This window comes from Mustelus asterias, chromosome 13 (assembly GCF_964213995.1).
Source record: "Mustelus asterias chromosome 13, sMusAst1.hap1.1, whole genome shotgun sequence".
Taxonomy (NCBI): Eukaryota; Metazoa; Chordata; class Chondrichthyes; order Carcharhiniformes; family Triakidae; genus Mustelus; species Mustelus asterias.
The window spans coordinates 2,258,582-2,285,889 of record NC_135813.1 but is presented as its reverse complement, the minus strand read 5'-3'; the positions used below and the strand labels follow the sequence as shown (position 1 = coordinate 2,285,889).

At 47.0% G+C, this 27,308-nt stretch overlaps 3 protein-coding genes across 3 annotated transcripts in view; 1 reads left to right on the top strand and 2 right to left on the bottom strand.

Annotated features, from left to right (window-relative positions):
- The window catches only part of rexo4 (REX4 homolog, 3'-5' exonuclease), a 211,832-nt gene that overhangs the window by 115,614 nt on the left and 68,910 nt on the right, over window positions 1-27,308 (bottom strand). The gene's annotated exons all lie outside the window — the stretch shown is intronic.
- LOC144503036 (histone H4-like) lies at window positions 8,923-9,231 on the bottom strand. Its single transcript, XM_078227538.1, has one exon. It carries the CDS (start codon window positions 9,229-9,231, stop codon window positions 8,923-8,925), a length of 309 nt encoding a protein of 102 aa, XP_078083664.1.
- On the top strand, window positions 9,564-27,304 carry cacfd1 (calcium channel flower domain containing 1). The gene is made up of 5 exons (XM_078226173.1): window positions 9,564-9,730; window positions 15,483-15,555; window positions 19,218-19,343; window positions 20,499-20,606; window positions 23,095-27,304. Exons 1-5 carry the CDS (start codon window positions 9,598-9,600, stop codon window positions 23,189-23,191), a joined length of 537 nt encoding a protein of 178 aa, XP_078082299.1. The 5' UTR covers window positions 9,564-9,597; the 3' UTR covers window positions 23,192-27,304.

The following is a 27,308-nucleotide window of genomic DNA, read 5'->3' as shown; positions in this document are numbered from 1 at the left end:
ATAACACTGGATTCATGTCATTCCTGGGTGCAGTGTGATGTTCAACACCTGAACTGATGCAATCTGAACTGGAGGGGGACTAACATCCTGGCGGGGAGATTTGCTAGAGCCACTCGGGAGGGTTTAAACTAGTTTGGCAGAGGGGTGGGATCCAAAGCAGTAGGGAGACAGAAGAGAAGTTTGAGGACAGCACAGAAGTTAAAGAGAGCACATTAAGTAGTAAAGGCAATGTCAGTAATCCGAGTACCAGACAGATCAGGCAAAAGCAAGACAGAGAGCAAGGGAAGTCCAGATTAAATTGCATTTATTTCAATGCAAGAGGCCTGACGGGCAAGGCAGATGAACTCAGGGCATGGATGGATACGTGGGACTGGGATATTATAGAAATTACTGAAACAGGGCTAAGGGAGGGACAGGACTGACAGTTCAATGTTTCAGGGTACAGATGCTATAGGAAAGATAGAACAGGAGGTAAGAGAGGAGGGGGAGTTGCACTTTTGATTAGGGAAAGCATCACGGCCGTACTGAGAGGGGATATATCCAAGGGTTCGCCCACTGAGTCTATATGGGTAGAACTGAGAAATAAGAAGGGAGAAATCACTTTGATAGGGTTGTACTATAGGCCCCCAAATAGTCAGCGGGAAATTGAGGAGCAAATATGTAAGGAGATTACAGATAGCTCCAAGAAAAATAGGGTGGTAATAGTCGGAGATTTTAACTTTCCCAACATTGACTGGGACAGCCATAGTATTAGAGGGTTGGATGGAGAGAAATTTGTTGAGTGTATTCAGGAGGAATTTCTCATTCAGTATGTGGATGGACCGACTAGAGAGGGGGCAAAACATGACCTCCTCTTGGGAAATAACAAAGGGCAGGTGACGGAAAGTGTTAGTGAGGGATCACTTTGGGACCAGTGACCATAATTCTATTGGTTTTAAGATTGCTGTGGAGAATGTTAGGTCTGGTCCAAAAGTTAAAATTCTAAATTGGGGCAAGGCCAATTTTGATGGTATCAGGCAGGAACTTACAAAAGTTAATTGGGGGAGTCTGTGGGAAGGCAAAGGGACGTCTGGTAAGTGGCACGCTTTCAAAAGTGTGTTAACCAGGGTTCAGGGTAAACACATTCCTCTTAGAGTGAAGGGCAAGGCTGGCAGAAGTCGGGAACCCTGGATGACTCGGGATATCGAGGCCCTGGTCAAGAAAAAGAAAGAGGCACATGACATGCATAGGCAGCTGGGGTCAAGTGAATCGATTGAAGAGTATAGGGGGTGTAGGAGTAGAGTTAAGAGAGAAATCAGGAGGGCAAAAAGGGGACACGAGATTGTTTTGGCAGATAAGGCAAAGGAGAATCCAAAGGAGAATCCACATAAAGGACAAAAGAGTGACAAGGGAGAGAGTAGGGCCTCTTAAGAATCAACAAGGTCATCTATGTGTGGATCCACAAGAGGTGGGCGAGATCCTAAATGAATATTTCTCATCAGTATTTACTGTTGAGAAAAGCATAGGGAATGTTAGGGAACTTGGGGAAATAAATAGTGATGTCTTGAGGAGTGTACATATTACAGAGAAGGAGGTGCTGGAAGTCTTAAAGCACATCAAGGTAGATAAATCCCCAGGACCTGATGAAGTGAATCCCAGGGCATTGTGGGAGGCTAGGGAGGAAATTGCAGGTCCCCTAGCAGAGATATTTGAATCATCGATAGTCCCAGGTGAGGTGCCTGAAGATTGGAGAGTGGCAAATGTTGTGCCTTTGTTTAAAAAGGGCTGCAGGGAAAAGCCTGGGAACTACAGGCCAGTGAGCCTCACATCTGTGGTGGGTAAATTGTTGGAAGGTATTTTGAGAGACAGGATCTACAGGCATTTAGAGACGCAAGGACTAATTAGGCACAGTCAGCATGGCTTTATGAGTGGAAAATCGTGTCTCACAAATTTGATTGAGTTTTTTGAAGGGGTAACCAAGAAGGTAGATGAGGGCAGTGCAGTTGATGTTGTCTACGTGGACTTTAGCAAGGCCTTTGACAAGGTACCGCATGGTAGGTTGTTGCATTAGGTTAAATCTCACAGGATCAAGGATGAGGTATCTAAATAGATACAAAATTGGCTTCTTGACAGAAGCCAAATGGTGGTTGTAGGGAATTGTTTTTCAAACTGGAGGCCTGTGACCAGCGGTGTGCCTCAGGGGTCAGTGCTGGGTCCACTGTTATTTGTCATTTATATTAATGATTTGGATGAGAATATAGGGGGCATGGTTAGTAAGTTTGCAGATGACACCAAGATTGGTGGCATAGTGGACAGTGAAGAAAGTTATCTCCAATTGCAACGGGATCTTGATCAATTGGGCCAGTAGGCTGATGAATGGCAGATGGAGTTTAATTTAGACAAATGCGAGGTGATGCATTTTGGTGGATTGAACCAGGGCAGGACTTACTCAGTTAATGGTAGGCCGTTGGGGAGAGTTACAGAACAAAGAGATCTAGGGGTACATGTTCATAGCTCCTTGAAAGTGGAGTCACAGGTGGACAGAGTGGTGAAGAAGGCATTCGGCATGCTTGGTTTCATCGGTCAGAACATTGAATACAGGAGTTGGAATGTCTTGTTGAAGTTGTACAAGACATTGGTAAGGCCACACTTGGAATACTGTGTGCAATTCTGGTCATCCTATTATAGATAGGCTATTATTAAACTAGAAAGAGTGCAGAAAAGATTTACTAGGATGCTACCGGGACTTGATGGATTGAGTTATAAGGAGAGGCTGGATAGACTGGGACTTTTTTCTGTGGAGCGTAGGAGGCTGAGGGGTGATCTTATAGAGGTCTATAAAATGACGAGGGGCACAGATCAGCTAGATAGTCAACATCTTTTCCCAAAGGTAGGGGAGTCTAAAACTAGAGGCATAGGTTTAAGGTGAGAGGGGAGAGATACGAAAGTGTCCAGAGGGGCAATTTTTTCACACAGAGGGTTGTGATGTCTGGAACAAGCTGCCAGAGGTAGTAGTAGAGGCGAGTACAATTTTGTCTTTTAAAAAGCATTTAGTTACATGGGTACAATGGGTGTGGAGGGATATGGGCCAGGTGTGGGCAATTGGGATTAGCTTAGGGGTTTCAAAAAAAAAAGGGCGGCAGGAACAAGTTGGGCCGAAGGGCCTGTTTCCATGCTGTAAACCTCTATGACTCTAATCAGTGGAAATTCGCCAGTCTGACCTGGGAGTGTGCCAGTTTCGAGGGTGGACCCTGCTTGTGGTGAGAAGGCTTTTGAAAGAGGTGCTGGAAACTGGCGGAGTGAATTTGGGCACCAAGCACTTGCATTTAATTCCGTGATCTATTACAGGACTTCATTTCACTCCATCCGGCTGAGAGCAGAATCTTCCTGAAAGCACAGGATTATATATATTGCAGCCTGGGGCAGTAAACCTTCAGCAGCTGGGGCTGTTTCTGTTTCAGTTCATCCCAAGGACTGTGTTATGTTGTTTTGTGTTTGTGTTTCTTCTTTGGTTTGACATGTACTTTTCACTCAACATATATTGAATGTACAAATGCAGCCCAGTTACGACAAATGCAGGACAGCAGGGCTTAAAGACACTGAAGAGAGTTGACCTTAGTCAGCCATTAATCATCTGCAATAGCTTCCTTGACAGGGCAACATGTGACTGATGGAGCTGGTTGGTGTGTAATGTCTGTCTAAAAACTCAGATTAGTGTGGTAGTAAACACATGTTATTTCTGGGAGTTATAGAAACATAGAAGATAGGAGCAGGAGGAGGCCATTCGGCCCTTTGAGCCTGCTCCACCATTCATTACGATCACGGCTGATCGTCCAACTCAATAGCCTAATCCTGCTTTCTCCCCATAACCTTTGATCCCATTCGCCCCAAGTGCTATATCCAGCCGCCTCTTGAATACATTCAATGTTTTGGCATCAACTACTTCCTGTGGTAATGAATTCCACAGGCTCACCACTCTTTGGGTGAAGAAATGTCTCCTCATCTCCGTCCTAAATGGTCTACCCTGAATCCTCAGACTGTGACCCCTGGTTCTGGATTCCCCCACCATCGGGAACATCCTCCCTGCATCTACCCTGTCTAGTCCTGTTAGAATTTTATAAGTCTCTGTGAGATCCCCCCTCATTCATCTCAACTCCAGTGAAAACAATCCTAACCTAGTCAATCTCTCCTCATACATCAGTCCCGCCATCCCCGGAATCGGCCTGGTAAACCTTCGCTGCACTCCCTCGAGAGCAAGAACATCCTTCCTCAGAAAAGGAGACCAGAACTGCACACAATAGTCTCGGTGCGGCCTCACCAAGGCCCTGTATAATCGCAACAACACATCCCTGCTCCTGTACTCGAAACCTCTCGCAATGAAGGCCAACATACCATTTACCTTCTTTACCGCCTGCTATAGCGTCTTCTGAATGTGCTTCCCCCAAAGTACAGGTGGCAACGCTGACCACTCTGCAGAGTTAGCTCAGTCCCATTCTCTGAGATATCCTTGGAATAAATGCCCTCTGAAGAAGATCACTCGTAGGCCCTTCTGTAAAATTAGCTCCAAATGTAGGAATTAAAAACATTTGGAAGGTAATAAAAACAAAATACTGCGGATGCTAGAAATCTGAAATAAAAACAGAAATGCTGGATGAACTCAGCAGGTCTGGCAGCATCTGTAGAGAGAAGCAGAATTCATGTTTTGAGTGTGTGACCCTTGTACAGTTCTCTCGAAGAGTCATTCGGATTCGAAAAGTTAAATCTGTCTCTCTCCACAGATGCTGCCAGACCTGCTGAGTTCATCCAACATTTCTATTTGTACTTAGAAGGTATTTTGGTTTGATAGGCTGGCCATGTGCTGGTTTATGTCCAGTTGAGGATATTCTCTGTTCCTCCTTTTACCAAGCCTTAACTTCAGACAAACTGCCCCTCCTCTGCCACTCCAATTGGTCCAGGCCCCATCCAGGAGAGTTAGAGATGAGGCATGGGATCTGTGCGCTGACACGTCCAATGAAAGCTGTAGACAGTATATAAGAACGAGGAGAGGGAGGAGGCCATGTGCTAAAGGTAACATCACTGACTGTAAGGCAAACTTACCTTTTAAGAAAGGTAACATGAATATTAGCGTTAAGGAAACACTCTCAGGTGAATGTCTAAGGTAAGGATATCGTGGAAGCATTGTCCTGGAGTGTTATAGAGTTATAGAGGTTTACAGCATGGAAACAGGCCCTTCGGCCCAACTTGTCCATGCCGCCCTTTTTTTAAAAACCCCTAAGCTAATTCCAATTGCCCGCATTTGGCCCAAATCCCTCTATACCCATCGTACCCATGTAACTATCTAAATGCTTTTTAAAAGTCAAAATTATACCCACCTCTACTACTACCTCTGGCAGCTTGTTCCAGACACTCACCACCCTCTGTGTGAAAAAATTGCTCCTCTGGACACTTTTGTATCTCTCCCCTTAAACCTATGCCCTCTAGTTTTAGACTCCCCCACCTTTGGGAAAAAATATTGACCATCTAGCTGACCTGTGCCCCTCATTATTTTATAGACCTCTATAAGATCCTGAAATCTCGGTGATACATGATGAACCCGTGACACTAAACCACACTTCTGCTCTTTGGAACATTTTCCTCACTGCCTTCCTGCTTTACAATAGGAACACAGCAACAGGAGAAAGCCATTCAGCCCATCAAACCTGCTCGGCCATTCAGTGTGATCATGGCTGATTGGACACTTCAATGTCTTACCCACTCTATCCCCAGAATCCTTTATTGTTTATCAGAAATCTGTCAATCGCTGCTTTAAACAAACTCATTGACTGATCTTCCACAGCCCGCTGGGATAGGGGATTCCAAAGATTTACAACCCTCTGCGTAAAGAAACATAGAAACTAGAAGCAGGAGGAGGCCATTCGGCCCTTCCAGCCTGCTCCACCATTCATTTTGATCATGGCTGATCATCAAATTCAATATCCTGATTCCCCCCTTCCCCCCATATCTCTCGATCCCTTTAGCCCCAAGAACTATATCTAATTTCTTCTTGAAATCAGATGTTTTGGCCTCAACTACTTTCTGTGGGAGTGAATTCTACACATTCACCGCCCTCTGGGTGAAGGAATTTCTCCTCACCTCAGTTCTAAAAGGTTTACCCCTTATCCTCAAACTAGTTCTGGACTCCCACATCATCGGGAACATTCTTTCTAAATCTACGCTGTCTAACCCTGTTAGAATTTTATAGTTTCTATGAGAGTCCCTGTAAAATTCTGACAGGGTAGATTCAACAACCTCAACTAATCTGCTCAACTTGGTCCTAAGTGACGTCTCTCTTATTTTGAAATTGTACACCAAGTTCTTGACTCCCCAACCAAGGGCAACATCTTACCTGCATTTCCCCTGTCTATTCCTTTAAGTATTTTGTAGGTTTCAATGAGACCACCTCTCATTCTTCAAAACTCTGGAGAATATAGGCCTGGTTTACCCAATCTCTCCTCATAAAACAGTCCCACCATCCCCGGAACAAGTCTGGAGAATCTTTATTGCACTCCCTCTGTGGCAAGGAGATCAAAACCGCACTCAGTGCACCAGATATGGTCTAACCAAACTTCTATATAATTGAAGCAAGACCTCACTACTCCTGTACTCAAATCCTCTTGTAATTTGAGGAGGCTGACGGGAGACTTAATAGAGGTTTATAAAATGGTGAAGGGGATAGATAGAGTGAACGTTCAAAGACTATTTCCTCGGGTGGATGGAGCTATTACAAGGGGGCATAACTATAGGGTTCGTGGTGGGAGATACAGGAAGGATATCAGAGGTAGGTTCTTTACGCAGAGAGTGGTTGGGGTGTGGAATGGACTGCCTGCAGTGATAGTGGAGTCAGACACTTTAGGAATATTTAAGCGGTTATTGGATAGGCACATGGAGCACACCAGGATGATAGGGAGTGGGATAGCTTGATCTTGGTTTCAGATAAAGCTCGGCACAACATCGTGGGCCGAAGGGCCTGTTCTATGCTGTACTGTTCTATGTTCTATAAAGGCTAACATTCCATTAGCCTTCCTAATAGCTTGCTGCAAGTTAACCTTCAGTGACTTATGGACAAGGACTCCCAGGTCCCTTTGTACAGCTACATTTTCTAATTTCTTACCATTGAGGAAATACTCTGCACATCTGTTTGTTCTATCAAAGTGGATTACATAATCTGTCCATTCCCACCTCATCCACTCCCACCCCTTCCATTAGTCTCATAGTGACTTCATTGCAGTGTGAGTGTAAGATACTTGTGACTAATAAATAAACTTTAACTTTAGTCTATCCTCTGCCACTTATAGCCACTCAGTCCCATTATACATTCACAGGGATTGTGTTGGGTTTGTGTAATCCATAAAACTGTTCAGGGTCCCACAGGAAAGAAGTTCAGGACCTCAAACAGAACCCTCGCTTGGGGTCCTTGCCTGTTCTGCCCTATCATTTCCAAGCTGTGTAATCTTAACTTCAATCCCTATTCTCCTGGTTTTTTCCACATCCACCTTAATTTTAAAGCCCAACAATGTCCAGCTTTCCATCCCAATTGCTTTTCTCTCGCATGTTCCAACAATCATGTTGAAACAGGCTGTGCATATACAATTAGGAAGCTCATAACCTTAATAATCCTGTATTAAAATGTTTAATGCATATTAAACTTTGTCTCTCTGTGTATTTCATCGCAATTTAATAAATGATGTTTAACGAGTTGTGTTTTTCATTGGGTTACGTGGAGTTACAGTGCAGAAACAAACCATTCAGTTAACTTGTTTATCCCAGTGTTTCTGCACCTCACAAAGCCTCTTCCCATCTCTGTGAGATCCTATTGATAATGCTCATTCTCATGGACATGGCCTTTCATTCATTGCACCCTGATTCACTGGAACGGACACAGAGTCCACCCAGGCCCAAGTAAGAAAAAGAAATATGAGCAGGAATAGACCATACAGCCCCTCGAGTCCACACTCCCATTCAGAAAAGCAGAGGAATTTCTTCCCTCAGAAGGTCATTAATCTTTGGAGTTCTCTCCCACAGAGAGCTGTGGAGGCTGAATCATTGAATGTATTCAAGGTTGAAATAGACAGATTGAAGTAGAGAGGAGGAAAGGGTTACAGGAAACATGCAGGGAGATGGAGTTGACATCAAGATCAGTAAGATCATGAGATTTGATCTTGATCTCAACTCCATCTCCCTGCATGTTTCCTGTAACCCTTTCCTCCTCTATACTTCAATCTGTCTATTTCAACCTTGAATACATTCAATGACTCAGCTTCCACAGCTCTCTGTGGGAGAGAACTCCAAAGATTAATGACCCTCTGAGGGAAGAAATTCCTCTGCTTTTCTGTCTTAAATGGGAGATCCCTTATTCTAAACCTGTTCCCAAGTTCTAGATCGCCCCACAAGGGGAAATATCCATCCTGTCAAGCTGCCTCAGAATCGTATCTGTTTCAGTAAGATCACCTCAAGGTTGAGAAGATGGGGCCTTCATGAATAACCTCAGCTGGTATGGGAATTGAACCCACGCTGTTGGGATCGCTCTGCATCACTAACCAGCAATCCAGACAACTGAGCTACACCAACTCCCAAAATAGCAATGGAGCTTCCTTCGAGATAGAATTGAACCAGTGACCTAAGGATGTCAGTTTTAGTCATTCACAGTCCTCCCCTCAACCAACTGAGCTATTGAAAGGGAACAAATGTTGATCCATGCAGATATTGTATCTTGCATTAAGTTGATCTTTCTCTACACCCTAGCTATGACTGTTAACACTACATTCTGCACCCTCTCCTTTCCTTCTCTACGAACGGTATGCTTTGTATAGCGCGCAAGAAACAATACGTTTCACTGTATGTTAATACACGTATCAAATCAAATCAAATCACCGCCCAAATTCTCTGTTCCCCTTTACACTGTCCTCAACCACCAAAGCCATACAGGGTCCGCCCCTGGTGCTTTAGCACGTACACCACATCCATGGCGGTCACCGTTTTGCGCTTGGCGTGTTCAGTGTAGGTCACCGAGTCCCTGATCACATTCTCCAAAAACACCTTCAACACCCCGCAGACCTCCTCGTAAATCAAGCCGGAGATACGCTTGACGCCTCCACAGCGAGCCAGACGCCTGGTAGCAGGCTTGGTAATGCCTTGAATATTGTCGCGGATCACCTTGCGGTGCCGGGCTCCGCCTTTACCAAGCCCTTTACCACCTTTCCCTCTACCTGACATGATCAATACCAAACGATCAACAAATCACTGCCCAAACACCATGAGCTCTTACCCTGGGTAGGAGCCCGCCATGTGGCACCTTGTCAAATGTCTTTCGGATAATTAATACGCCACATCTACATGTTCCCCATTACCCACCCTGCCCATTACATCCTCAAAGAACTGTAATAAATTGCTGGAACTCGGTTTTCCTTTTATAAACTCCATTAACTCCACCTGATTGTTTCCAATGTTTAACCCATTCAGCCTGCGCATGCGCACCATCAATTGACCCGCCCATTGAGGTCCAGACCCGCCCCTCCCGTTGTGACGCAGGCACGCTGCCGGCGTGTGACGTGGCGGGACCGGGCCGCCGCCTGAGGGACGATGCCGGAGGAGCGGAGCGCCGAGCCCGGGCCCGAGGATGCGACCGCACCGGGGACCGCGCCACCCAATCCCGACCCCATGACATGGTGGTACCGCTGGCTTTGCCGGATAGCCGGAGTCCTCGGCGGCGTCTGTGAGTACCGGGGCTACCGGATCCGAGTTATACCGGCTGGAGGGTGAGGGAGCGGAGTTATACCGGCTGGAGGGTGAGGGAGCGGAGTTATACCGGCTGGAGGGTGAGGGAGCGGAGTTATACCGGCTGGAGGGTGAGGGAGCGGAGTTATACCGGCTGGAGGGTGAGGGAGCGGAGTTATACCGGCTGGAGGGTGAGGGAGCGGAGTTATACCGGCTGGGTGGTGAGGGAGCGGAGTTATACCGGCTGGGTGGTGAGGGAGCGGAGTTATACCGGCTGGGTGGTGAGGGAGCGGAGTTATACCGGCTGGGTGGTGAGGGAGCGGAGTTATACCGGCTGGGTGGTGAGGGAGCGGAGTTATACCATCAGTTGTGAATGTGCTGGTTGCATTGACTGGGAGCTGTTCCAGTGTCGATGTGCTGGAGTTGTGTCTGCCGGAGAAAGCGGGTTGTCTCCCCCACCCCCCCCCCCCCCCATCGGGGTGAGGGCAGTGCCTGCTCCTACTGCTGGGGGCAGACTGGCCAGGCTCTGGGGGCAAAGGGGGTAGGGGGTGATTGCCTGTGGGACCAGCTCCCTCTTGTCAATGCCTCCGGGGTAATCAAAAGGAATAAGAGAGGATGGTAAATGTGCTCCCTGAGGGTGAGTCCACGGTGGTCAATGATCTGTGGATGGCACAACTTGTTGGGGTGGCACAGTGGTTAGCACTGCTGCCTCACTGCGCCACGGACCCGGGGCGGCACAGTGGTTAGCACTGCTGCCTCACTGCGCCACGGACCCGGGGCGGCACGGTGGCACAGTGGTTAGCACTGCTGCCTCACTGTGCCACGGACCCAGGTTCAATTCCCGGCTTGGGTCACTGTCTGTGTGGAGTTTGCACATTCTCCCCGCGTCTGCGCGGGTTTCCTCCGGGTGCTCCGGTTTCCTCCCACAGTCCAAAGATGTGCAGCTTAGGTGGATTGGCCGTGCTAAATTGCCCCTTATGTCAGGGGGGCTAGCAGGTAAATACGTGGGGATAGGGTCTGGGTGGGATTGTTTCGGTGCAGACTCGATGGGCCGAATGGCGGCCTCCTACACTGTAGGATTCTATGAATGTGAAAATTAACAATTGTCTCCAATCTGTGCCCCCCGGGATGTGACAAGAGGGTGGGCCGTGGTGGATGATGTGGGGATCCCATTCATGAGAGGCACTTGGGGCAAACAGCATGTTGCCTGACACACCTCGCTTCTAACCGAGTCTGGGCTTGTTACTCGTGTTTGCAGCAGGGTCTCATTCCACACTCAGCTCGCTGTTGCCTCCATAACCAGACCAAGGGGCTTCACTTTTGGGTGCACGCTTGCTGTACTCACGAAGATCTTCAAATAAAAAGGCAATACGGTTTTTACAGTGATGCTCCCTGTGCATTATTATGCAGCAAGGGGAGGGTTTGTGATCATCGGCCTCACTGGAGCACATTCAGTAATATAAAATATGCAGCAAACTATACATTGTGCATTTAATTAGACATAGAACAGCACAGAACAGGCCCTTCGGCCCACGATGTTGTGCCGAGCTTTATCTGAAATTCTACAACAAGACTCCACAGCTGACTGCCCGGACTGAGTCAAAGTGTGTGGAATAACAACACCGGTCCCTATTTCAATCAAGAATTCCATCTTAAATAAGCAAAATATTTGGCTGCTGGAATCCGAAACAAGAACAGAGGATGTTGGAAAAATTCAGCAGGTCTGGCAGCATCTATTAGGAGGGAAACAGAGTTACATTTAGAGGCCATTGACTTTTCGTCAGAGCTGAATGTGGAGAAACTGCAGCAACAAAAATCGCAAAAGAACAAAAGATTGAGGATCTGGTGTGAGAGGGGCTTTGCATTGAGGGATTTAAAAAAGGGGGATTGATGTTGGAGGGAAACAGTCAAAATGGAAAGTTACCGAACTTAATGTTTCCTTGGTCTGCTGCAATGCTGTGGAGATGCCGGCGTTGGACTGGGGTAAACACAGTAAGAAGTTTAACAACACCAGGTTAAAGTCCAACAGGTTTAAACCTGTTGGACTTTAACCTGGTGTTGTGAAACTTCTTACTCTGCTGCAATGCTCCAGTGAAGGTGGCGCAAACTGAAGGAGCAGCATCGCATCTGCCGATTGGTCACATTGCAGCCCTTGGGACTCATCTGGAACTTTCTCCCTCAAAAACCTGTTGAGGGTCAGTTGGAGCTTTCAGGCTTGAGTTTGATAGATTATCGTTGGGGAATGGAATCGAGGGATTTGGAGTGAAGGTGGATAACTGAGTTAAGATGCAGATCAGCCAAGAGCTGATTGGCTGTAGGAGCAAGCTTGAGAGGCTGAATGGTCTCCTCCTGTTTTTCTGTTCATGCATGTAGCGGGAGCAGGAATATTGTGTAGGGCGGTGTATGTGGAACTTGGGAGGAGTGGGGTTACCAACCAGAGACCATGTCTCTGCCCAGAAATGTGAATGCTGCCAACTAGATGCCCTCAGTGGTGGATTTTCAAAGCCTATGGGAAAGAGAATCGAATAGTGGGATTAGATTTGAATTATTCCAGCAAAGAACTAGTAGCTGCATGAATAACCAAATGGTCTTCAGTGTGTAACCTGTGGAAATGATAGTCAAGTCTTGGTCTTCACTGAGGGAGAGAGAGAGCTGGTGTGAACTGACTGTGACATTACGTACCACTGCATGCCGGGTGCTGACAGTCACAAAGCTAAGCTGCTGGTGTGAGAACCATCGCTCAGTTTCCCCTTTCAGAATGATCTCCATTGTCCCCTGAACTTGCTGTAATCTGCAGTAACCAGACAATGCACAGGGTTAGTGGGGAGAGGAACAGGTTTGTTAGGTGTCAGTGCTGGGCTCTGTAAACTCTACATAGGAACTCCAGTCAAATGTGGACCTCGGTTATACTGAGATTTTATGGGATGGGAGTTGTGTTATAAACTGCCGACAGGCAGTAACGTTTTGTTGGGGTGGGGGTTGCTACGGACAAGTCACTGTGTTCAGTGCAGGCTGTTGGAGTCTCCAATACTTGAGAACCTTTGGGATAATCAGCTTCCAGTAGCTTGTACATATTTAACAAGGAGTTTTCTATAATTCAGCAGCGTAATCCAATCTAAAGCTGCGTGCGGTAAGATTAGATGACTTATGACACCTGAGTCAAAATGACCCCCTCGTCCTTTCCCATGTCTCCGGTTTTGTGACTCGGTGCCAATTAAAGATGTGGAATGTTTATGAAGATATTTTGTGTGTTAGACAGAATCTATAGCATAGGGGACAGTGAGTACTGATAATGTGGAACTTGCTACCCCCCAGAGGCAGTAGAGGCGAATAGTACAGATGTCTTTAAAGAGAAGCTAGGTAAACGTGAGGGAGAAAAGAATAGACGGATAGGGTGAGATAAGGAGGGAGTGGGAGAAGGCGCATGTGGAGCAGAAACACCAGCACACACCCGTTGGGCTGAATGGCCTGTGACTGTGCTGGAATATTGTCCCCTGTTCCCAACTGAATTCTTCTGGACAGGGAGAATAATAGAGGGTGCAAGTTAGTACCATGTTCACAACATTTTCTGTTTGGAAGCAGAGAGTCGTGTGCATGTCTGCTCTCTCGGACCCCATGTGAAGTGTTACTTTCAGGGAGTGGAAACAATTGTGTAGAATCAGTTTTATCATTTAATCTCGAGGTGAGAGTTGGTGAGACCAGGGCATCGTGACTCAATCTCAGATCTGTATTCTAACTGAGCCTCCATTGTCCAGGCCTGCACTGAGTGAAAGGAGCAATGGAGACAAATGCAGGAACAGTGATTACATTCTCACCGAGCTGAGGTTTTCAGAGCCTAGAGTCTGCAAGGTACAAGTCAGGAGTGTGATGGAACACTCTACAGTTACCTGGATGGGTGCGGCTCCAACAACACTCAAGAAGCTCAATACCACCTAGGACAAAGCAGCCCCGCTTGATCAGCATCACATCCACAAACATTCACTGCCTCCACCTCTGATGCACACTGGCAGCCGTGTGTACCGTCTACAAGATGCACTGCAGCAACTCACCAAAGCTCCTTTGACAGCACCTTCCAACATTTGACTGATAACATCTAGAAGGGCAAGGACAGTAGATCCCTGGGAACACCACCTACAAGTTCCCCTCCACGCCACACACCACCCTGACTTGGAAATATATTGCCATTTCCTCACTGTTGCTGGGTCAAAATCCTGGAACTCTCTCCCTAACAGCACTGTGGGTGTACCTACCCCACATGGACTGCTGCGGCTTAAAAAGGCAGCTCACTACCACCTTCTCAAGGGGCAATTAGGGATGGGCAATAAATGCTGACCTAGCCAGCAATGCCCTCTGTAAGGGGGGGGATTCAGAATAACCTGGGAAACAGATCAGGGAAGATTAAATCATAGAAACCCCACAGTGCAGAAAGAGGCCATTCGGCCCATCGAGTCTGCACCGACCACAATCCCACCCAGGCCCTACCCCCATATCCCTACATATTTACCCACTAACCCCTCTAACCTACGCATCTCAGGACACTAAGGGGCAATTTTAGCATGGCCAATCAACCTAACCCGCACATCTTTGGACTATGGGAGGAAACCGGAGCACCCGGAGGAAACCCACGCAGACACGGGGAGAACGTGCAGACTCCACACAGTCACCCAAGCCGGGAATCGAACTCGGGTCCCTGGAGCTGTGAAGCAGCAGTGCTAACCACTGTGCTACCACGCCGCCCAAATCAGAGTGAATAGAGTATAGAAAAGTCACAAAGTACCTGGAATATAGTTTACAACGGTACTGTTTGCATAGAGGCACATATAACCACGGTTAGAGAAATTATAAAACGCATTCTGTATTAAAAGCATATCCCTTGGTCTATAGCACAATGCTCGAAGGCTTAATGGGAAGTGGTGAAGTAAAAAGAACCACATTCCTCAGAACAATGCAGCTACTGATTAAATGGAAAAGCAATTCTTATCAGTGTCTCTAGACGATCATAATGAATAGAATATTCACTACCCAAAGACAGTGCCCAAGATCTCAGACAGTTCGAATGAATAGGTCATACATTATACCAGATAAGACAGTCTAGAAAGTGTCAAAAGACTGAGAAAGTCCACGAAATCAAGTATTCCCATGCTGTCAGAGGGTAGATGTTATTGGCCAAGGTAAATAACCTATACTAATAATGATTGGCTCAACCTGGCTGGGGTGGGCAAATGAGTTTCGAGAATTGTAATACTGAGAGTGATGTAATTTTACTCTCTCTAAATCTCTCTCTTTCGTACATGGACCAGGCCTGGAAAATAAATATACGTCTTTAACCAGGATGCTTGTCTCCGCGAGTCTGCAATTAAGAAGGGAAATCCCTCGCGTGAAAGCCAGCTTAATACATAGTCTCTGGAAAAAGCTCCTACACCCACACCCCTTGAATGAATGTGGAAAAAAAAACTTGCCCGGTATTGGCACTGGGAGTGTTGACCTGGATTATGGGCTCAAATCCACAAGCTTGAGTCAGTTAAGAGCATTAATTCGCTGGACGTGCCTGATGCGAGGAGTTCAGGTAAAACAGTGTGTGGTGAGGGTTGACTGGAATACAGGAGGGAGGAGGAGGGTGAAGGATGTTTGTATTTAGAGATAGCAAGGAGACAGGAAAGTTTAGTGGGGTGGCAGCCATGATACGGTGTGACAGCAGTGAATGGGATGTGTTCTGTACTGAAGCTTGCTATCTTCCGATTGTTTTGCAGCATGTGCTATCGCTGGCCTGTGGAACTGTGTAACAATTGATCCCCTCAACATTGCAGCTGGAGTCTGGATGGTGTAAGTGTTTTTATAACGATATAAGGAATCAATCACAATAAGGGATTGTGTTAACATGTTGAGTTCATTTATTAAGATTAGGCACATGAAAACAGATATAGAGTCCTTGGACTTGCAACGCAATTGGTTCTTGCAAACCACATTGTAAATCCTGTCTACATCAATGGGGGCGAAGTAGAAATGGTCGAGAGCTTCAGGTTTTTAGGTGTCCAGCTCACCAACAACCTGTCCTGGTCCCACCATGCTGACACTATAGTTAAGAAAACCCACCAACATCTCTACTTTCTCAGAAGACTAAGGAAATTTGGCATGTCAGCTACGACTCCCACCAACTTTTACAGATGCACCATAGAAAGCATTCTTTCTGGTTGTATCACAGCTTGGTATGGGCTCCTGCTCTGCCCAAGACCGCAAGGAACTACAAAAGGTCGTGAATGTAGCCCAATCCATCACGCAAACCAGCCTCCCATCCATTGACTCTGTCTACACTTCCCGCTGCCTCGGCAAAGCAGCCAGCATAATTAAGGACCCTATGCACCCCGGACATTCTCTCTTCCACCTTCTTCCATCAGGAAAAAGGTACAAAAGTCTGAGGTCACGTACCAACCGACTCAAGAACAGCTTCTTCCCTGCTGCTGTCAGACTTTTGAATGGACCTACCTCGCATTACGTTGACCTGAATGCAAATCGGTTTTCCCACAGGAAAAAATGTTATAAATGGGATTGGTTCCTGAACCAAAGTTGCGATACCTTATTTTTCACTGAATAGTGAAAGGTTTGTGAGATCTTTCTTCAGTATAATTGCCTTACAGCAGCGTATTTCCCAGGATATAATAGGGCCTACACTTTTTAAAAGACATTTTCTGTACTGTATCTGAGAAATAATTTGCCCCTCCGAAGATTGTAAAAGGTGGAACATAACAGTTGATACAGACCAACAGTTCACTAGTGTCACACCATAAAGTTGAAATCGACGTTGCAAAATCGAGGGGTGTCAATTTATAGACATTGTAATTTTAATTTATTATTGTCACATTAACACAGTGAAAAGTGTTGTTTCTTGCGCGCTATACAGACAGAGCATACCGCTCATAGAGAAGGAAAGGAGAGAGTGCAGAATGTAGTGTTACAGTCATAGCTAGGGTGTAGAGAAAGATCAACTTAATGCAAGGTAGGTCCATTCAAAAGTCTGACGGCAGCAGGGAAGAAGCTGTTCTTGAGTCGGTTGGTACGCGACCTCAGACTTTTGTATCTTTTACCCAATGGAAGAAGGTGGAAGAGAGAATGTCCAGGGTGCGTGAGGTCCTTGATTATGCTGGCGGCTTTGCCGAGGCAGCGGAACTTGTAGACAGAGTCAATGGGTGGGAGGCTGGTTTGCGTGATGTACTGGACTTCGTCACGACCCTTTGTAGTTTATTGCGGTCTTGGGCAGAGCAGGAGCCATACCAAGCTGTGATACAACCAGAAAGAATGTTTTCTATGGAGCATCTGTCGAAGTTGGTGAGAGTCGTAGCTGACATGCCAAATTTCCTTAGTCTCCTGAGAAAGTAGAGATGTTGGTGGGGCTTTCTTAACTATAGCGTCTGCATGCAGGGATCAGGACAGGTTATTGGTGATCTGGACACCTAAAAGCTTGAAGCTTTCGACCATTTCTACTTCGCCCCCATTGATGTAGACAGGGGCATGTTCTCCACTACGCTTCCTGAAGTCGATGACTATCTCCTTAGTTTGTTGACATTGAGGGAGAGATTATTGTTGCCGCACCAGTTCACCAGATTCTCTATCTCATTCCTGTACTCTGTCTCATCATTGTTTGAGATCCGACCCACTACGGTGGTGTCGTCAGCAAACTTGAAGATCGAGTTGGAGGGGAATTTGGCCACACAGTCAGAGGTGTATAAGGCGTATAGTAAAGGGCTGAGGACACAGCCTTGTGGGGCACCGGTGTTGAGTATGATCGTGGAGGAGGTGTTGTTGCCTCTCCTTACTGACTGCGGCCTGTGGGTTAGGAAGTCTAGGATCCAGTGGCAGAGGGAGGAGCCGAGCCCCAGGCCATAAAATTTGGAGATGAGTCTTGTAGGAATAATGGTGTTGAAAGCTGAGCTGTAGTTCCTGAATAGGAGTCAGACCATAGGTGTCTTGGTTATCTAGGTGTTCCAGGGTTGAGTCTAGCACCAAGGAGATGACGTCTGCTGTAGACGTGTTGCCGCAGTAGGCGAACTGTATGGGATCCAGGCAGTCCGGGAGGCAGGAAGTGATTCGTGCCATGACTAACCTTTTGAAGCACTTCATAATGATGGACGTCAGAGCCACCAAACAATAGTTAGTAAGGCACGCTGCCTGGCTTTTCTTTGGTACTGGGATGATGGTGCCATTAGTCTTAACTCGAACATAGTAAAATCAAGGGCTGCCTGTACATAGATAGAAAGCTTGAAGGCATCAGCAGCAGACCTGTCTGTGTGTGCTCTGCTCAAAAGCAAAAGTGAAACTGAAATTGGATAGCATGACACACTTCCCTTCTAGTGATGTTATGCTGCAATCCCATAAAGGTCTATTACAACACACACTGCTCTTGTAGCGATTTTTAATAACAACACTTCCAAGTTCTCTTATATTTGGTGCTTGTGTGCGTGTGTTTTCCCCGCCCACCCCCCATCTTGTTGAAGATGATTTTAAACAAAGCCGTTGTCAAGGTCAGATTGGCTGCTTTAAATGCAATGGAAAGGAGATCGGGTAACTGATCCAATCTCGTTTGTTCTCTAATTTCCCATTTTAGATTAAAATTCCACCACCCCTCAATCTTTTCCAACTGCAGTCATTGCTCTGAACAACTCACGCTGCGCACTTTATCACTTTTACTGTATCCTGCTCAGGTTCCTCAGCTACCTCCCCCGCCACCCCCCTTCCCTCCTGAAGTCCCAAGCTTTATCCATGAACTGCTATTTCTTTACCTATCCTGATTTGAAAATAAAAAGCAATCATGCTAAAGATGTGTGTGAATTTACGCAGCAGTTTGATATATTGTAGTTACAGGTGTTATCCGTCCCCGTAATTTGCCCAGTTCAGTTGTGAACACTCTGCCCCCTGGCACTGAGCTGCTTTGTGGATGCTCTGTCCCTGGATCCCTGCAGCATGTGGTCCCGAGCGCTGCCACTCATCTTCACTGTGTCACTGAGTGGGGAAGCGTTGCAGCAAACCTGACAGCTGCTTCAGTGGGAACCTGTTCTAAGTGTCAGAGAGCAGTGAAGAATGAATAAAGACTTTCTTTCGTGCTCTGACTGCCCAGCTGAGCATCCAGCTGCATTCTGAATGTCACCTTCTGCAAGGTGAATTCAATCCAAATTTTATCACTTGGGGGGAAGAAACTTTCTTCCTGATATCTGTACAGTACAAAAACAGGCCATTCGGCTCAACAGATCCATGCTGTTCACACAAACCATCTCCATTCTTGTATCATCTCCCCCACCAGCCTATCCTGCTGTTTTTCCAGTTTTCCCTTAAATACATCAGTGTTATTCGTCACAACAACTCCACCTGCTTCCCCATTCTCACCACGAGAGGAGTAAACTCCTCCTGCATTATGATCTGAAGCAACATGTTTTGATGGCGAGTTACTGCAAGTTCTCTGCTATAAAGCTGCTCTTTTATCTTTCCGTCTGCAGGCTGAATGCGTTTGTCCTTTTCCTCTGTGAGGCTCCATTCTGCTGCCAGTTTATTGAGTTTGCAAATGCTGTGTCTGCGAGAGTTGATAAACTTCGGTATTGGCAGAAAGCAGTCTTCTACTGCGGGTAAGTGCTGAGTGCAGGAGGGTCTGTGTCTGAGCAACACTTCACATGGATTGCAGTGGGCGTAGCACTGGTCGCTGTCAGAGGGTCAGTACCGAGGGAGTGCCGCACTGTCAATGGGTCATACCGAGGGAGTGCCGTGTTGTCAGAGGGTCAGTGCTGAGGGAGTGCCGCCTTGTCAGAGGGTCATACCGAGGGAGTGCTGCATTGTCAGAGGGTCATACCGAGGGAGTGCTGCATTGTCAGAGGGTCAGTACTGAGGGAGTGCTGCACTGTCAGAGGGCCAGTACTGAGGGAATGATGCACTGTCAGAGGGTCAGTGCTATGGGAGTGATGCACTGTCAGAGGGTCAGTACTGAGGGAGCGCTGCACTGTCAGAGGGTCAGTACTGAGGGAGCGCCGCACTGCCAGAGGGTCAGTACTGAGGGAGTGCCGCACTGCCAGAGGGTCAGTACTGAGGGAGTACCGCACTGTCAGAGGGTCAGTACTGAGGGAGTGCCGCACTGTCAGAGGGTCAGTGCTGAGGGAGTGTCGCACTGTCAGAGGGTCATACCGAGGGAGTGCTGCATTGTCAGAGGGTCAGTACTGAGGGAGTGCTGCATTGTCAGAGGGTCAGTGCTGAGGGAGTGCTGCACTGTCAGAGGGTCAGTGCTGAGGGAGTGCTGCACTGTCAGAGGGTCAGTACTGAGGGAGTGCCGCACTGTCAGAGGGTCAGTACTGAGGGAGTGCCGCACTGTCAGAGGGTCAGTGCTGAGGGAGTGCCGCACTGTCAGAGGGTCAGTGCTGAGGGAGTGCCGCACTGTCAGAGGGTCAGTACTGAGGGAGTGCCGCACTGTCAGAGGGTCAGTGCTGAGGGAGTGCCGCACTGTCAGAGGGTCAGTGCTAAGGGAGTGATGCACTGTCAGAGGGTCAGTGTTTTAGATGAGATATTGAGCCCCTCCTGCCTTCTCAGGAGGATGTCGGAAATCCCCGTATGTGTCTGGTCAGTATTTATCATTTATCACCTATGGTAATTGTAGGTTGAGTTGATGTCAGATCTGTAGTTTCAGAGCCTGATTACCCCTTTGGATGGTGAGATTCATCCTGGTTTGCTCGCTCTGGTATTTGTTTGTGTGGAAATCTGGATGCAGGATATCTGAGATTGTCTTTTCCCTGCAGGATGGCGATTTTCCCGGTATTCCTGCGGTTTTCAATCACTACGCTGTTCGGGAATGCGATTGCTTTCGCCTCGGGCGTACTTTATGGACTTGCGTCACTTGGTAAAAAGTGAGTGAGTTTTCATTAATCCTCAGTAGCACGTGGGTTATTCCGTGTCTCCCAGTCTTTCTCAATGTTGGGCAATTTGTAAATGTTGGTGGTCACGGAATGTGTCATCTTAAACTCGCTTACTGTGTTTCACATCGACATGGAAAACTGCCAGGAACAAAGTTTCCAACTGTCCAATTAGTCAGTGAGCTACAGGGGGGCTGAGGCTAGAGGGTGACACGGTAATGTGGAGACGGGGGTTTAAATTTAAAAATCACTGCCAGGGGTGGGGCGGGGGGTGGGGGGAGGTGCCCGTGGTGGGAGCAGGAAACAAAGGTCGTGTTGAGTAACTTTCCCTTCTCTACCAATAATCACACCTGGAGACTGCACTGCTGCAAGTGACTGGGATTAACACTGCACACCATTTGTATTTTGAAACTATCTCTCACTGTCCAGGGTGGTTAGAACTGTCCTCAACTCACTGGAGAAATAATCCTGCTTTTATCGGGAGGCTTTGCTGTTTTGTTTGCAGTGGTTTGTACAGTTGTTTAATTCTGTTTGCTGTGATGGGCTTCTTAGACTCTGTAGTTTCTATAGAAATCATAGAATCCCTACAGTGCAGAAGGAGGCCATTCGGCCCATCGAGTCTGCACCAACCACAATCCCACCCAGGCCCAATCCCCGTAACCCCACATATTTACCCCGTTAATCCCTCTAACCTACATATCCTGGGACACACTAAGGGGCAATTTAACACGGCCAATCAGCCTAACCCCACACTTTTGGACTATGGGAGGAAACCAGAGCACCTGGAGGAAACCCACACAGACACGGGGAGAACGTGCAGACTCCACACAGTGACCCAAGCCGGGAATTGAATCTGAGTCCCTGGCGCTCTGAGGCAGCAGCGCTAACTGCTGTGCCACCTTGCCACTCCCAGTTTGTTTGCTGAGAGTCCTGTTTAATGCCCCACTTCCAGCTCATTGGTGAAGTGGCGCCAGTACTCGTCTGGTTAAAACTGCTGCTTGCCGCTGTATTGATTGTTGTGTTGAACTGATCTGAAACATGTGCCTGTGTCCATGCTTGTATACTGGATTAGAATGGGGTGGGATTGGTTACAATGCCTCACTGTTAAATAGCTTCCTGCCTGCCTTGTCTGGGCTGCCTGGGTGAGGGGGCAGAAAGCAGCTACGGATCCCGCACTCCGGCACGATAAAGAAAATGGATCTTTATTGATGGCGAATTGTCTTGGGAGCTTGTGTTGAATCTGTTCAGGTTAGTCCCACGGTAACCTATCAGAGACGTCTCCAGGCCCCCTCGTGTACAACACCTGGTAATGGTTATCAAAGGAAGTTATGATAAACCCTTCATAAATCACTGATGAGGCCCCGGCTGAAGGATTGTGTTCAATTCTGAGCATCACGCCTGAAGGATGGCAGGACCTTGGAGAGGGTGCTGAGGAGACTTACTGGAATGATTCCAGGAATGGTCAGGTTTTCCATTATCTGGAGAAGTTGAAGTTGTTCGCCTCACTGCAGGAAATACTAAGGAAATTCAATAGAGGTGAGGGGTTTTGATAGAGTAATAATGGGGAAACCATTTCCAGTGGCAGGAGGGTCAGTAACGGGGAGGGGGGGGCGGGAACGGGATGACCAACTAAAAAGGGGCAAAGTGGGGAGTTCTGAGAATTATATTTACAGTGAGTTGTGATCTGGAAGGCGCTGCCTGAAAGGGCAGTGGAAACCGGGTAAATAGGAACTTTCAAAAAGGAAATAGATGGGAAAGGAAATACTTGAATGATCATAGAATCCTTACAATGCAGGATGAGGCCATTCGGCCCATCGAGTCTGCACCAACCACAATCCCACCCAGGCCCAATCCCCGTAACCCCACATATTTACCCTGCTAATCCCCCTGACACTAAGGAGCAATTTAGCATGACCAATCCACTTAACCTGCAAATCTGGAGCATCCGGAGGAAACTCATGCAGACACAGGGAGAACGTGCAGACTCCACACACAGGCTGGAATTGAACCCAGGTCCTTGGCGCTGTGAGGCAGCAGTGCTAACCGCTGCGAGGCAGCAGTGCTAACCACTGTGAGGCAGCAGTGCTAACCGCTGTGAGGCAGCAGTGCTAACCACTGTGCCACCCACTTGAAACAGTGAAATTTGCAGGACCGTGGAGGAAGTAGCAGGGCGTGTGGAAATGATTGAATAGATCTTTCACAGAGCTACTGGAATGGCCTGAACAGCCACCGTATGTGCTCCAAGATTCTCTGTCAAGGTAACCTTGTCTCAAACAATAAGCAAAGGAGGGAATTACTTCAATGTGCCAAGTTATAAATAAACCAGTGGAGCTTCAGAAACCCTGACAAACTAGTTGAGCGATACAAGTATTCCATTTAAATAACTGCTTGTGTCTGTTTACATAACTTGCTGTTGTCTTGAATGCTTGCTCACGCTCTCTCCCTCCCTATTCCCCTCTCCCGCCCCCCTCTCTCCCCAAAGGGGCGATGCCGTTTCATATGCCAGACTCCAGAACAGGAAAATGGCTGATGAGGAAAAGCAGTCGGGAACAATCCACAGCGAGACAGCAGAACAGTAACAGGACGGCGGCATGTTTCACGGTGGTGCAGCTGCAGGTTAACAATGCAACTTGATGTATATTTATATATGTTTAATCTATGCACTACAGAGCGGGACGGAGTCCCAGAGGGAGAGCTCTCCTTGGTCAATGTGCAATCGCTAGTTCAACTGGACAGAAACTTTTTAACGATGGTGTTTTTTGTACTTTCTCCTCAATCGTGGAGGCTTGTGTTAGGAGCTATGGTGAATCCCAGCTCTGGGATTTGATTGGTGTGTTGGTATTGTAACTACAGTAGGTGTGATTGGAGCTGGGACATTGACACAGGTGATTCCTGCAGCAGCGGGAGTTTAGTACCATTGGAGTTTTGATGGTATTATGTCAGTAATGGATTTTGTGTGATAGCTGCAGCTGTACTGCCAATATCTTGAAGCACAGTTTAATATAGATCTTACTGCTGTTTACAGCTCTTTTAAACCTGGCTTGAAGGGAGTCTTTGTTTAAAAATAGATGATTACACTGGGGATTTTTCTCTCTACCCCATCCCTACTCTACCACTCAGAGCCGTTACACAATATTAGCCAGTTCCACTCAGAGTCTGCCTCTGATTCAACCCTGGCCTGTAACTTCTAGGATTTGAATAGCTTGGAAAGGTAACACGCACACCAGCAATGTAGAAATCGTGTTGTGAGCCTGAAATAGCAGCTGGATCTTGCCCACAGTTAGCGAGGCACCAATCTTCCCCAGGGAGCAGACACGCTTCCCTGTTTACACTACAGTGCTGTGCTTTTAACTCTGCTGAACGCGTCTCTGAGAGGAGACTTTAAACACTGATGGGCAGATCGCTGGGGATAATCTCAAATCCAACTTGATGTGGACAATAAGGGGCTGTACCTCTGACCTATGCAAACTTTACAGTAGATTTTGAAAATTGCCTGTAGGTGAGTTACAATGAAGGGCTCAATGCCCAATCTGCTAACATAGGGGCAGCAAACTGTGTATCTCATTCTTTAAACTCAGTTGCCGTTACCCATTCTGGTGTAGACTTCACTGGATAATTTGCTGTGGTCATTGAGTGTGAAATCAGGACTCAGACCAGAGATTGGGTGGAGTTTGCCTATTCTACCTCTTTCTGTTTAAGGGATGCAAAACATGTCTATCCGCTCCCAATCCCTGACAGACAGCCCCACGTGGCATCAAAGTGACCCATTGTGCATCAGAATGTGTTTTTATTATTTACGGTACTGATTGTTAAGGGAGCAATGCAGAGAATCAGTATCTATCCCTGCTGAATCTAACCCATGGCCTGGCACAACCTGATAACAGACATCTGTTGAATTTTCCTTTTGAATGGGCTTTGGTTTTGTGAAACGGACACCCAGACTAAATGAAACTGCTGATCAGTGGACAATGTGCCCCAGCATTCCATGTCAGCACTGCCTGTCCACATGAGTGAATGGTTCTTATAGTTGATGGCATCCATAACTACGGTACATAGATTTAGGGATAGAATATTTTTCATCCAAAGGGTTGTGGGGACCTGCATTAGTCCAGTCCAAAGATGTGCAAGTTAGATGGACTGGCCATACTAAATTGCTCCCTAGTGTCCAAAGATATATAGGTTAGGGGGATTAGCGGGGTAAATACATGGGGTTATGAGTTAAGAATGGGTAAGAGTCGGTGCAAACTCTTACAGACTCTGTGCTGCAGGGATTCTATGATCTGCAGCTCATTGCCTGGAAGGGTGTTAGAGGCAGCATTTAAAATGTACTTAGTTACAGTACTTCAAGTACATCAACATCCTGGGGGTTACCATTGACTATAAACCCAACTGGACTCGCCACATAAACACAGTGGCTACAAGAGCAGATCAGACGCTGAGAATCCTGTGGTGAGTAACTCACCTCCTGACTCCCCAAAGCCTGTCCACCATCTACAAGGCACGTGTCAGGAGTGTGATGGAATACTCCCCACTTGCCTGGATGGGTGCAGCTCCAACAACACTCAAGAAGCTCAACACCATGCAGGATAAAGCAGCCGCTTGATTGGCTCCCCATCCACAAATGTTTAATCCCTCCACCACTGATGCTCAGTGGCAGCCGTGTGTACCATCTACAAGATGCACTGCAGGAACTCACCAAGGCTCCTTAGACAGCACCGCCCAAACCCACGACCACTTCCATCTAGAAGGACAAGGGCAGCAGATACCTGGGAACCTGCAAGTTCCCCACCAAGCCACTCACTATCCTGACTTTGAAATATATCACCGTTCCTTCTTTGCTGCTGGGTCAAAATCCTGGAACTCCCTCCTCCCTAACAGCACTGTGGGTGTACCTACACCTCCGGGACTGCAGCAGTTTAAGAGGGCAGTTCACCGCTAGCTTCTTGAACAAAACTAGGGATGGGCACCGAATGCTGGCCTGGGCAGCGAGGCCCGCATCCCAGAAATTAATAACAGAAAGAAAACCTAGAGGACTATGGACTGAGAGCTGGTGAGCAAGATGAGGCTCGATGACCACTTGTGGGCTATCATGGACACAGTGGACTGAATAGCCTCCTGCACTGTAAGTTTCTATGATTTTTAAAATAATTCGCATTTACACTTTCTGCTCTCTATCACGTTACTCTGTAAGCCCGAGGCCTAATGAGAAATCCCAATCCCTCACCTCTTTGTATTTGTGTTTCTAGTTCCGGGTGAACCTGTACTGTATCCTCTGAAAGCTTCAATATATTTCTTATAAAGTGAAGCTCAAATCCTCTCTCGGTTCTCTAACTTAAGCCTTAAGGTTTTATACAGACTCATCATTACCTCTTGAATTTTATATTATTCAGTGGCTGCTAGTTTTTCTGCAGTGCCGGTTACATGTTTGAGTAGCACGGCGAGCACTAACACACTGCTGGCTCCCGGAAACCTCTCACTTGGGTGAGGAAGTCTCCTGTTTTGATATTTAAGAGTTGTGGTAGATTAGCCCCTGCCAGGCTTTACCTTTTAGTTTGTGGTTCAACATTACTGTTCCGAGTGTTGCCACCCGAACTATCCGAGGAGAACATGCTGTGTTTAAACAGCCTGGACCAGAATGGTCTCCAATTGCATCTTGGCTGAACAACAGAGGGAGGCACAACTGATGCCCCTGAGCTAGGGAGAGGGAACATCAGCGGAGATTCCCATTCCTGAACACTCCAGCCTGTCTGGGAATATTGGCTGCGAACAGGATTGGGGGCAGCTGTGATTCCCATTGCTCTACCTGCAATGTTACGATGTTCTGCCGATACTCGTGGTCCCGAGGTTCTCCTGAGAAGTGGACATGGGGCTGAGGGTGCAGACCGTACTCTGCTTGTACACTGAGAGCTGATGTGAAGCAAAGATTGGATGAAAGGGATAAGATTGGAGGGATCTTCCTGGATGATGCCGTGTGACATTGGCGACACTGCCTGACTTTAGTGTTTCTCTCTTAACAGCTCAATCTTTGCAGCTGATTATAAATTATTTCTTATTTATAAAGGTTTAAGATCCTAAGCTAGTCATTGTTTATATATGTAGCAAGTCTAATTTAAATAGAATGTGTACTTTATAAAATGTCTGTCTAAATGGACCATAGAGACTGCAATTTACCAAGAAGTTTGGTTCAAGTCTGTCTAACTCTCAAATGTAATGTTCAGACTGGTGTGACTGAGGATGGATTCTTCTAGAATGTGGGGTGACGAGTTGCGGTGTCTGACTCTTGTAATGGGGTGTAGTGTTCATGTAGCAGCAGGGGCAGTGGTTAAAAAGGACATCTTCCTTTAAACCTCTTTGGAATACAGTCTGGGGATGTTGGCATTGAGTGGCTCAGTCACTGAGATATTGTTTGATGAAATTCTCCGGTGGAATGCATGCAGCTCCAGAGTTTCTCCACAGGATTTGTGCTGGAAAATCTTCTGCACAGACAGGTTTCCTCCGGAGAATGGGAGCAACTCTGGGATACTTCCCTCACTGCAGTTATGTATTGGTGGGAACCAAACAGGAGTTGGGGGTGTAGCTCAGTCTGCACACCAGCTGATTAATCTCTGCACTTTGTGAAATTATTTGTGTCTGTTTTTGTAGAAACTCAGAGCTCTGACCATTTACTGTGAAATAAAGAGTTTTACACTGTCTGTT

What these genes read in the sequence shown, in the direction of transcription:
- cacfd1 (XM_078226173.1), top strand. Translation starts at nt 9,598, where the DNA reads ATGCCGGAGGAGCGGAGCGCCGAGCCCGGGCCCGAGGATGCGACCGCA. An exon ending in CGGAGTCCTCGGCGGCGTCT is followed by an intron (nt 9,731 to 15,482) that starts GTGAGTACCGGG and finishes ATTGTTTTGCAG; the next exon opens with CATGTGCTATCGCTGGCCTG. An exon ending in CTTGCGTCACTTGGTAAAAA is followed by an intron (nt 20,607 to 23,094) that starts GTGAGTGAGTTT and finishes CTCTCCCCAAAG; the next exon opens with GGGCGATGCCGTTTCATATG.
- LOC144503036 (XM_078227538.1), bottom strand. Translation starts at nt 9,231, where the DNA reads ATGTCAGGTAGAGGGAAAGGTGGTAAAGGGCTTGGTAAAGGCGGAGCC.